Raw genomic sequence first — 12,832 nt, forward strand, 5'->3', positions numbered from 1 at the left:
TTTAATTTAGAATATTCAAAATAAAATCTGTGATATAAATGTCACTACTTTAGTCATCACAATCATTCTTATTTTCATTAGAGTTTGTGAGAAATTTTCATTCTGATCAGTGCTCAGGAGGAGTAGATGGTACTAAGTGGGGTGTGGTGGGGTAGAGATAGTTCTGTGAGAACCAGATAAGCTGAGTTTGCATATCTGGCACTTATTAATCACCTCTTTTATATGACGCAATATGTAACACTCTACGTAGACAGTGAGAAAGCTAAATGAATGTGCAGAATCTCTAGTCATCCATCAAGTGCAGTAGGTGAATCCCATCTTCATTTCTGTGTTTTATCACAAAGTAAATCAAAGTCTCTGTTGTCCTGGGACAAAGCTTCCTTGAAGAACAAAGCGCAAGTCCTTAGGGAAAGTCAGGCTCCAGTTAAGGTCTCATCTCTGGGCTCAACCATTAGAACAATGGGTTTTTCTAGTTGAATAAGTACCTGAGGGCTTAATGTCAGGGGGATCTGCAACAGTTAAACAAACACGTGAGAATCGAATAATGAAGCACCGCCAGCAAGAGAAACAAAGTATTGATATATAAGATACATTATAGACAACAATACTTTACAAACATATAACAGCTAGTTTTAGCATCATATACCTTTGATTCTTTTTTAAAAACTACAAATTCCATGTATTTAATAGATACAGGGATGGTCAGCTTATCTGTTTTTTGTAGGGTGAACTTTAATAGTTGTGTCTTTCAAGGAACTGGCCACATTTATGTATAAAATATATGGAGTAAAGTTGTTTGCCACATTCCCTTATTATCTTTTTTATTAAATTAAAATTTCCACCTATTGAGACATAGCTGTCTTACAGGAGTGCATAAGTTTAAGGTGCACAGCATAATGATTTGACGTACATATATCGTGAAATTATCACCACAGTAAGTTTCATTAACATCCATCAGCTCATAGATACAAAGAAAAAATATTGTTTCCTTCAGGTGATAGCTCTCAGGATCTACTCTCTTAACAACTTTCCTATACACCAGACAGAAAGGTTAACTACAGCCATCATGTCGTACGTGGCATCTCTAGTACTTATATATCTTATAACTGGAAGTTGGTAGCTTCATCCAATCTTCCCTCCTTATCTTTGATTGTTTATACTTATTCTTTAAGTTATGTCAAGACGAGATAGTGAAAGCATTCATCCTTCATTCTTTCCACAAAATATCTATTGAGCGCTTATTTCATACCAGGCTAGAGACAAAAATCTGGTTGGCTTGTGTTCTTTTTTTGATTTAAATTTTAGGTACAAAGGATGAAGTTTTAAAATTTACCAGATTCTTAGGCATTATGGCCAACTGTCTTGAGCCATGTAAAGATAATTTTGTGTCCATTGAAACTTGCAAGGTAATCCTAGTAGGAATCACACATGTTAATTACATGGGCTTTCCTCAACTTCTGCAGAGTCCAGTCACCTCTCCCAGTAGAACTCATCCAGTTTCATGATCGGAAGAGGTCGTTGTGAAGCATTATGCCTGTTTTTTTAACATTGCCTGTCTCCCAAATGTAGTGCAAATGGTGAACTTCTGACGACCTACAGTGTTTGGTCCAGTACTTTTAGCCCTTTTCTCACCCAGTCACTTCTTCAGTGTTGGGGGAACCAACAGAGTGACCTTCTAATCTCAGTTGACTGAAGGGCAAGCAAATTGTCGTGGAGGGAGAAGCCCCAGCCTGTGGATGCCTGGGTGGAGCTTCAGGGAGCATCTGCCCTTCCCAGGTGTGCCAGAGGCCCCCTTTCTCTCAGGGCTGAGTCCCCTGTCTGTACACACCTACAGGACGGCCACACAGATGCCCACAAGTAAAATGGAAACCGTCTCTATCCTCCTCTTCCCTGAGAAAGCCTACCCAAGGGGAGGAGCTGCTTATTAAATGTGTGACTCCTAGAAATAAGCCTTCTTATAGGGCCGTGTTTGAGATGAAAAAATGGTAACTGTTCTTTGTGTTCTTCAGAGGAGAGATTCCAGATCTTTCTATAAATGTAACACCTTGTTATTTTAAAATTTCAAATGACACTCATATATGTCCCCTGCAGATAGACATACACACGTACAACAGGCATGTACACAAATGTCATTTGTTAAATTTCAAAAGTTCAAATTATTCAAAATTTGTATCCAAGAACTCTAATCAACTGCACATCTAACTCCTTAAACATTTGCTGGGTGACTGGGAGGCATTGTTCAGAGTTTACAAAAGGAATAAAATGAGAGGCTACAGTTAAAGACGTTCATAGGTGTAAAGAAAACATAGGAACCAAACTGGATGGTTCCATGACAAAGTGTTAAGTTAGGTGGTAGGATCCATGATGCCAGACTGTGGGAACTGATAACAGAGCAGAGGGGAGAGTGGGCTCTGGACTGGGTGGGGAAGGCTCCAGGGAGGGGCTCGGGATTGAACTAGAACTTGAAGGGGGAAGAATAGAATGGGGGCGGGGAAGGGCACACAGAGAGTTATTATTAGAATGTAAAGGGAGCCCATCTTGATGGCAGCAGGACCCCTGGAAAGTGAGGGGGCTGTGGGAGTCCTTCACATCTGGCAGAAATGCTTTCCATCAGGGGTTCTCACCGTGACTGCACAGGAGAATCTGCGGGGGTGTTTTGAATGCCACACTCTGCGCGAATTATTTTAGAATGAATGAGATGACCTAGGCATCAGGATTTTTTAAAGCACCACAATAATTTCATTATACAACCAGTGGCTGAGGACCACTGTCAGGAGAGATTCTGTAAGTTCTGATGGAGAAGAGCATCCCTGAAAAGTCATGATGTGGTCATCACTAATCACATGACCGCACACACTTCCCCTTCCTTCCGGTGGACTTGAAATGAAATTTAAAGCATTGCTGAGGTTCAAAAGACTGCAAATAATCATGTCATGCTAACTGCATTGACTCTAGATGACCTTTAGAGTTGGGTCATTACAAAGCCACAGGCTTAGCCATCAGAGCTGAAGGACCCTTAAAGGTCACAGATGGCTCCAAATACATTCATGTCCAACATGACAAATTATTCCTTGAATAGAACACATTCATATATATGTGTGTGTGTGTGTATATATAGATATTTGATATCTATCTATCTATCTATCTATCTATCTATCTATATCAGTTTTAAAAACGCACAATAAACACAATTAATGCAGCTAGGTAACTGTCTGACCTGTGTTTCTTTGCAAGGTTTGAAGGAGAACTTCTGCAGGACTTTGACAACAGCAAGTTTCACGTTCATGATACCAAGTCTCATACCAATGCAGTTTCGGGGTCCAGTTCCAAAAGGCATGTGTGTGTAAGGATTTATGCTCTCCTTGTTCTTCTTACTGAACCTGGTTCCACAACAGTAGATGAAACAAATTAATGAAATGGAAAAACCACAAGAGCTCAAAGTCTGAGGCTTAACACTCAACTAGTAGCATTAGGGATGCCTGTGTGAGCTAGTCATTGAATCCTGCTGTGGTGATTTTGCTATGAGAAAGGTAAGCTCCAGATCCTTCCCATTCCCCGGACCCTATAGGAGCTTTCAGTCCTGTTGAGGAGATGAGATGAATGCTGTTTAAAAAAAAATTTATCTCTAAACACTAAAATTACATTCAGGCAGTAAGATGTTCATGCTCTGAACGGCAGCGAGGAAATGAGACTGATTGAAGGAAACGTGGGTTCCTGCCTCCACGCACACTTATGTCAGTCATGTGCTCATGGGGGAAGGAAGCAGGAGAATCATCTCCCAGGATTTAAATTGTCATTTCCCCCTTGTATTCCCTTCCTTCCCATCCCCTTGTGTCTGTCTGTCTGTCTGTCTCTCTCCCCCACAGCACAGAATGCTTAGGTCACATTTACATAACTATATGACGCTACTGTAGAATAACCACTGATTTCCTTGTCTATCTGTTCCACTAGCCTATAAATTCCCTGATGGTTAGACCTCTGTTTTATTCAAATTTGACTCCTCAGTATTTGAATATATTAAGGAAAAATATGGAATTGTGGAAAGTGATAATAACATTGTGATTATGTATATTTTAAAGATCCCTACTTTGCACAACATTTTGGAATATTTACAGACACTGTGACTTCAAATAATATGGGAAGATGGAGGAGGGTAGCAGTAGCATGTGGCTGGAGCAGAGACATGGGATGGTTGTTGGTCAGGGAATGGGCACATATAGATACATTAAAAGTCTTCCACAGACTAGTGCCTATAGAATATACTTGTGTATATGTCAAAAATTCTCCATGATAGGCTTTTTTGTAAACATTTGGATTTCTCACTGCCTGGCCAAATCCCTGACACACAGGTGAGCACTAACTCTCTGCTTGACGACTGAATGAATCAAAAACGAATTGGGAGATTAGGATTGACATAAATACACTACCATGTGTGAAATAGATAGCTAGTGGCAACCTGCGGTATAGCACAGGGAGCTCAGCTCTGTGCTCTGTGATGACCTAGATGGGCAGGATGGGGGAAGATGCGGGGGAGGTCCAAGAGGGAGGGGATATAAGTATACATACAGCTGATTCACTGTGTTGTACAGCAGAAGCTAACACAACATTGTAAAGTAACTATACTCCAATAAAAAATAAATAAATAAATGAAGTGAACCAAAATGAACAACAGCAACAGCAAAAAAGAAATAACAGTGAGTGGTCTCTGGTTTTAGGTTCGTGAAGCTGCAGGAGAGGGAGCTACTGAGCTTCAGGGAAACACAGAGGTTCCCTGGGCCAGAAAACAGAGGATTTGGTCCACTCTGACTTCCTGTTTCAAGAAGTGCTATGTGTAGAGGCTATGCTAGCACTCAGGACACTAGGGCGAACAAGACAAAGTCCTTGCCATCAGGGAGCTTATAGTCAGGGGCTCATAAAAGTCTAGATCCCAGCTAGTGCCCTAAAATATTCATCCCAAATTTTGCTCACTGTACAATAAGTGGGAAAGCATCAACTCTTTCCAGAGTCCAATCTGTACCGAAACCAGACCTTGACTTTGAATTCCCAAAAGAAGATGCTCAACCCCTCCAAGGAGGAAGTCTCAGACATCTAGACAGCAGAGGACTTCTCTTTGGAAGGTCACCAAGTACTGAGGTAGAAGGGAGCTGGCCCAGGTCTGCAGCCACAGACAGAACCAGGGCACCTGAGTGCACCTCCATCCTCAGTGAGGCTGCCTGAACCACCAGGGACGAGAGACCTCTAGGTCCCCAGCCTGCACTCTCACAGTAATTCTAGAGGAAATGTAGCCAGTGTTTAAAGAAATGGAAATGTGGGAACATTAGCGATGAATTCAAAGAGGTAAGGAGAACAGACAGAAAAACTTAAAGGAAATAAAAAACCTATACACCTAAAATAAGATAGTGGTTAGGTAAATTATGGCATATGCATACAATCACTCATATACATTATATATATAGATATATAGATAGATACACACACAAATTCACATAGAATGTTGTTTATAGTTTACTGTTAAATCAAGTAAGCAGTTCAAAACCAAATTAAATATACTACCATTCTAGTTTAAAAAATCTATATATGCATAGACAAATGTCCATGCGGACATACATCACATTATCAATGAGGCTTATCTTAAGGTATTAGGAATGTGGACAGCTATAATTCTTTTTTCTAATCCACAGTTTGTAAAATTTGATTCAAACAATGATCACTCTTATAATAAGAAAGAACGTCAAACAATAAAAAGATGCACAAATAAATGATTGTACAATCACTCATTTGTCTCCTACAGTAAGAGGCGTCTAATATGCTGGAACCACTCTGGATCAGAGAGGGTTCTCTTCCCTGGGTTCTCCTACCTTTCAGGATGGAACTCCTCAGGCTCTGGCCAGTGTTCCGGATCTCTGTGAATAGTGAAGAGTGGCACCATCACCACTGTCCCTTTGGGAATCAACACCCCATGGATTTCCACATCTTTCTTACAGACTCTCTCAAGTCTAGCAGTAAGTGGGAATAATCTGAGAGATTCATTCAGCACCATGTCAAGATATTCCATCTGTTCCAGGGACTCATAGGTGGGAGGCGCCTGGAAGAAAGAAATAGATTTTGATAAACTGAGATTGGGGATCAAACTTCAACTCAGTCTACATAGTCCTATGGAAATGGTAGGAGCTCCAGAGAATAATTTCAACTGGTAAAGGACCTTAACATTTATAGATGTTTTAATATCTATCATGTCCTTTGACCTGCTCAGTGGCCCACTGAGATGTGTGGAGTGGTTATGACTACACAAGAACATTGGGACAATCCCCTAAACAGGGCCTGAAATCCCGCACATTATTATGCAGTGTATTTTCTTTCTCACGAGAACAAACATGACTAATAGACTATGACCCTTAGTCTTAAGTGAAATGTGCCAAAGTCACTGTTTTCTTTCAAATGCGAGGCCACACATCTGTACCAAGGGAAGAAATGTATAAGTGCAAATCCTCTATTCAACATAAATTTTTTACTTGAGAAATCTCATTTACTAATTCTTTTGACTATACCTATAAAATCTGAAAATACTTTATGATATTAAAACTCTATAAATAATTTAGGGAGAAACAAGTTGCTTTTTAAACCAAATATGCAAAAGAAGGGTAAAATGGGTGCTACAAGGAACACAATTTCAGATCCAGGGAAAGTTACAAGAGGATGAGACCCCTACCCTCAGCCACAGCCTCTGTTGCTGGAACAGTCTCCTATTGTCCCTGCAGGGGTGACTGTAAGGTCTGAAGGTCTAAACAAGCCACTCCAGCCCCAGAGGCCAGCTCTCCTCACACCACAAAGAATTCCACTTTTGGCAGAGATCTGAGACCAGTGGGGGTGACACGTGGCTGTCACGTGGGGTTATATTTAAGGGGCAACATTGTAGAGGGTAAGAGTTGGCTCAGGAGACAGACACCCTGGCACATAGGTTGGCGTTTTCACCACTAGGTACACGACTAGTATGTGAAAGTATTTCATCTCTCTGTTGCTCAGGTTTCTGAAATGTTACATGGAGATAATTAGAGTTGACACTTCGTAGGCTTGTGTGGCAGAGACACTCACTGCTCACCCAGTATCCATGTAGTCCCTGTATTTCCCAGCCCACTTGAAGTTACAGGAAACCAGCTTTGCCAATGGGCTGTGAACTGAGGCGATTATGTCAGTTCGGGGACAAATCATTTGAAAAGCCAGTGAGCAGCGCTCGAGTCCCTTATTCCCCGGACAACAGGAAGTCCTCATGTTCCAGATAAGGCAGCTACAGGAAGGTGGAGACTCTTAGCCTGTATCCCTGAGTAACGTTGTGGAGCAGAGCTGCCCGCTCCCATCCTCCGCTAACAAGCCATGCTGGTCATGTAGACGTGGGTTAGAAGGAAACCTTTGCTATGAAAGCTCTGAGATTTGAGGGCTCATCTGCTACTGAGGCATAACTTAGCCTCTCCTGACTTATACAGAATTTTATGAAGATTAAATTCGTTTATAAATAGCATCTAGAACAGACATATAGAGTAAAAAAAGCAGATGTTGGCCAATAGTGTTCTAGTCATTGTATTATTATAAAAGAGGAAGAAGACAATGCTTTAGCAATTCTCTCTTGCCTGGTGACCATCTTATTACAATGAAAAGAATTGCAATATGTGGTTTATCAGAGAAGACAGATCATCTCTAATTTAGTTAGGCACTACGATCTATCCTTACCTTGTATTTGAAGGACCCAGGACTCTGAAAGGTCATAAAATTTGTCCAAAACCACAGCCAGGACTCAAACTCATGTCCTCTGTTTCCTACTTTAAGCCCTTTGTTGTTTAAAGGCTCCTCCTAGTCTGCAGTTTACCCAGGGCAGTAGACTGAATTAATGGTCCCAATTTTCCACCCTTTCCTGTGTCCATGCCCTTTGCCATCTACCTTTGTGTTTCCCTCCCATTCTGACTCTGGGGTTGGCCAGGTGGTTTGCTTTACACCAGTGGAAATTTGGCTAAGTGTGATGCTAGGAGAGTTTTGAAAATCACCCATATGAAGTAGACATGTGGAGATTGAGAGGCAGGAGAAGCAAGTGTGGAGTTGAGTCAGCCTAACCAGCTTAGCCAAGGCCAGCCTAGATCAGCCAACAGCCAGAACCAAGCAAGTCCAGCCAATATCAGCAGATAACTATGCAGACACTAGAGCAATAGATGCTTACTGTTAGATGTCACTGAGGTTTTGTGATTTTTATGTGGCATTATTGTGATAACTGATATGCCAGGACCAGCACTTGTTTCAAACTACTTATATTTCTGTGAGTAGTACGCATTACCTATGTTTTCCCCCTTTGTGTTTGACTCTTGAGATCCTTCCTAAATAGCGCAAGTGAAAATTTTGATACTTATGCTTTTTGCAAAAATCTCCTGAGAAGTGGCAAGGAGACATTCGTGCTAAGGCTTCACTTTCCCCCTCCCTCTCCAGGTATCATCACTCACCTTACTGGGGAGAGTTGCATCAATCTCCTCCTGCAGCTTCTGCTGGATGTCAGGGTGAGTGGCCAGTTTATAGAAAAGGAAGGAAAGAGCCTCAGTAGTGGGCTCATAGCCACCAAAAATAAAGATAATACCTTGGGCCACCATTTCTGGGTCAGACAGAGCTAAAAGGGGAGGAGAGACATTGTAGGTAAAGCATGTCAATATAAAACATCACAGGTTAGAGGATGAGACATCCAAATGAGACTCCCAAATCCCTAGGGAAAAAAATGTAAAAGCAATTCAGAGCAAAACTGGGAGTGGTTTGCACTCTCATGTCTGTTTTACAGAGCCAGAAACAGGCAAAACGTGTCTTAATCCAGTTTTTCCTCAAGGTCTGTACTATACTTGGCCCTCTGGCTCCTGGTTATGCCACACTTTCCACAAATACAGCTGAGTAATTTCAAGAGAAGCATTTCTGTCTAACACACACAGCATTATCAGTATGTCCCTTGGAGAATCCTAAATGTACTTTAGCTAGAAACAGTATGGGGTAGCCATGTTTTTCCTTTAAAAAATTATATTATTCTAGCTAAAGTATAACATGAATTTTTTTGAGAAAGTTTGCAATACTAAGGCTATACTGTAGGGAAAATTAATAGAAGACTTGGGGCACAAGTCTTCAAATGGATGATCACAGATATACAGAAACTACAGAAAGAAAAACAAAAAGCTAGAAGAGTGCTGATTGATCCTAGTCTAATCAATGGCATTAAAATAGCAGAAGAAAGAATGTGTCCTTAGAAGGGCATTGGCCAGCACACAATATAGAAAAATAAGATCCAGGGAGTGGAATTAGCAATGCTTATTCAGTCATGACCTGAATGTCACCTTCCTCAGTACAAGCCCCCTCTCTTTGCTCTCCTTTGTGCTCAGCAAACAGCCCTTGTGATTATAAATTGGTCTCCATTTTTATTTTCTCCTGAGAAAATCCAAGCATGGTCAGGCTCCAATCTATTTGATGGGACTAGACTAGATACTTAGAGCACTCAGATCAACATGGTACCTGCCCAATCATGTAATTCACAACTAAAACAATACAAAATGAGTGGAAGAAAGATCTACAGAGTTCTGATTTCCCCATGATGATTTCTGTGAAGCTGTTGTGGGTAAATTCAACTATCAAATTCTTTCCCCCAGTTAGCATAAACCCTAGGATACTAAAAGTTTAGAGCTGTACTGTCTAATATGTGGCTATTTAATTTAAATTTTAATTGATTAAAATTAAGTACAATTTAACATTTAGTTCTTCAGTGGCATTACCCATATGTTCAATAGCCATATGTCTAGTGATTACTGTATTGAACAGTGCAGATATAGAATATTTCCTACGGAAATTTGTATTGGACCACATAGTTAGATAGATGTTAGATAGATAGATGATAGATAGATAGATGATAGACAGACAGATAGATAGGGACATAGTTGTGGATATATTTATAGTGGTGTGCTAGAGTCATCTCATCCCTCTCTCAAGAACCAATCTGTAAAAATCCAAGAATATTGTGAGGTGGTTGTCAAACCATTGGTACCTTGAAATTAACCAAGTGGGAGTATTCATCTCATGGAAATAAACTAAAAACCAGGGCATTCTTGTTTTAAAGAGACGCTCTGTTTACATCACTGGTTATGAGTAGATATAGAAATACTTGGGGCTTCCCTGGTGGCACAGTGGTTAAGAGTCCACCTGCCAATGCAGGGGACACGGGTTCGAGCCCTGGTCCGGGAAGATCTCACATGCCGCAGAGCAACTAAGTCCATGCGCCACAACTACTGACCCTGCTCCCTAGAGCCCACGTGCCACATCTACTGAGCCCACGTGCCGCAACTACTGAGCCCGTGCGCCACAACTACTGAAGCCTGTGCACCTAGACCCCGTGTTCCGCAACAAGAGAAGCCACCGCAATGAGAAGCCCGTGCACCGCAATGAAGAGTAGCCCCCGCTCGCTACAACTAGAGAAAGCCCGGGCGCAGCAACAAAGACCCAGAGCAGCCAAAAATATATAAATAAAATAAATAAATTTTAAAAACCAAACAAACAAAAAAAAGAAATACTTATGTTCATCAGTCTTGTGTAAATATATTTGACGATATGTTTGATGGTCTTATCTTTGTCCACCAAAAGGATGTAGAAGCAAAGAAACCATAGTAGAAATGACCATTCTTAGATCCCAGGTTTTGATTTCTAAATACCATTTCTCACTAAAGGAAACCAGAACTCCTTTCAGGGCTAGTCAAGGGAAACAGAATAGATACCTGGAATGTCTTGCATCAGAATAGAGACACAGATGTAGAGAACGGACATGTGGACACAGAGGGAAAGGGGAGGGTGGGACAAATTGGAAGATTAGGTTTGACATAAATACACTACCATATGTAAAATAGATAGATAGTGGGACCCTGCGGTATAGCACAGGGAGCTCAGCTCGGTGCTCTGTGATGACCTAGTTGGATGGGATGGTGGGGGATGGGAGGGACGTCCAAGAGGGAGGGGATATATGTATACATATAGCTGATTCACTTCATTGTACAGCAGAAACTAACACAATATTGGGCAACTATTCTCCAATAAAAAAAAAGAAAGCGAGGAAGTTCTCAGAAAATGATACTCTATATACTATAATGGTGGATACACGTCATTGTACATTTGTCAAAACCCATAGAAAGGACAACACCAAGAATGAACCCTAATGTAAACTATGGACTTTTGGTGGTAATAATATGTCAATGTAGGTTCATTGACTGTAACAATTGTACTTTGATGTGATCTTTTGATAGTGGAAGAGGCTGTGTGTAGGTGTGGGGAGGATGTATGTTTGAAATCTCTGTACTTTCCCCTCAATTTTGCTGTGAACCAAACTGCTTTAAAAATAGTCTATTGGAAAAAAAAAACATTTAAGAATAAAAAAAGACATAAAAAAGGATACAGGAGCCTACTTAAAAGGGATCCAGTGGACAAACCTGAGAGAATTTTAGAATCAAAGTTAAAAATGATAAGAGAGTAAATTACACATGAGAATGTATTGATATAGATAAATAAATAAATGATGGGGGAGAATGGAAAGCTCTCCCTTAAAATAGAACATCAACTGATAAATACAGAAGAATGATGAAATTACAAATTCATTTTGCAAACATCACAGTAATGAAGTTTTCAGTCAAAAACCATCCATGGATGATAAAACTAGTAGGTGACAATTTGAAGAGGGACACTATATTTCCAGTCTCAAAGGTTTCTCCCACCAGCTGCTTGTTAATGACAAAGGAAAAAATTGAACTTTACAGTAGACTAAGCTAGTGAACACAACTTTAACCAAGTGTTCCAAGTTAAGGTCATCAACACTGGGGCAATGTGCCTCCTGATGGGATGAAGCCTTGATGCAAATTTCCAGGCAGAGGTTCTGACTCATTGGGTCTGGAGGAGCCTGAGAATTGACATTGGAAACAAGCTCCCCGGAGGTTCGGCTGTAGGTGATCCACAGACCATGACTGACTTCTGGGCAAGACATCTTTGTTATACTTGCCCTTCGAGCTCTGAACAAGGTTGTGCCTGTGTACTTCTAGAAAGTACCTCTGGCTACCATTTCTGTCTGACCATGCGTCTTCCTTCAATTTGGCAGAAATCCCCAGCTGCCTGGAAAACATCCTGCACATTTTCAGAACCAACCCCTAGCTCTGCGCCTCCCCACAGCGGCCCCTCGTAAGCTCTCCCTGGTTACCTTTACGGGTGTCCACATCTTTGGAATTCTGAGAGTTAATCATCAGCTGAAGAAGATCCACTCGGTTCTAGAAGCAGAAAGAAATTTCAATGACTGAAAGTCATCTGTGAAGTCAGAAATAAATCAGGAGTGTATATTTCACCTCTTTCCTGAGAATACGGCCCCTTAAAGAGCTGAAGGCTGACGAGTACTGACTGAGGCCTCAGTGAGCAAAACATCCACCTACAAATCTTGGAGAGCATGATGTTTCCTTGAGAGAAACCCAGCCATCACGCCCAACTGCTTTTTGGTCCTCACTCCCTAATCTTTGTCTTCTCTGGCTTTTGAAACAGCTTCTTAACCAAAGAGTTACCTGCTCTCTCTCCTGTCATACCTGTTTGCTCAGGAGAGCAAGAAGAAAAAACCTCAATCTTTTTTTCCCTCCAGCTTTAATTCTTAAGGAATGGCCACATAAATTAATACCCAGACATTTGCAGAGTTCACTGGCAGCTTTTGTAGAAGCAGCTTCAAGAGCCCCATCCTTCCAGAATGCTACACAACTTTCACTGCTTTCCTGGGATACCCAGCCCTGTCCCCCTGACCTGCAGACATCCT

At 41.1% G+C, this 12,832-nt stretch overlaps 1 protein-coding gene across 1 annotated transcript in view; it reads right to left on the reverse strand.

Annotated features, from left to right (window-relative positions):
* The window catches only part of LOC132348942 (cytochrome P450 3A29-like), a 22,576-nt gene continuing 9,744 nt past the window's right edge, over window positions 1-12,832 (reverse strand). The window contains exons 6-10 of the mRNA XM_059896954.1: window positions 12,239-12,305; window positions 8,484-8,644; window positions 5,859-6,085; window positions 3,218-3,380; window positions 1-509 (exon numbers count right to left, since the gene is read on the reverse strand). Coding sequence (XP_059752937.1) covers window positions 414-509; window positions 3,218-3,380; window positions 5,859-6,085; window positions 8,484-8,644; window positions 12,239-12,305 — 714 coding nt within the window. The 3' untranslated portion in view covers window positions 1-413. The remainder of the gene's footprint in view (window positions 510-3,217; window positions 3,381-5,858; window positions 6,086-8,483; window positions 8,645-12,238; window positions 12,306-12,832) is intronic.

Source organism: Balaenoptera ricei, chromosome 15 (genome assembly GCF_028023285.1).
Source record: "Balaenoptera ricei isolate mBalRic1 chromosome 15, mBalRic1.hap2, whole genome shotgun sequence".
Taxonomy (NCBI): domain Eukaryota; kingdom Metazoa; phylum Chordata; class Mammalia; order Artiodactyla; family Balaenopteridae; genus Balaenoptera; species Balaenoptera ricei.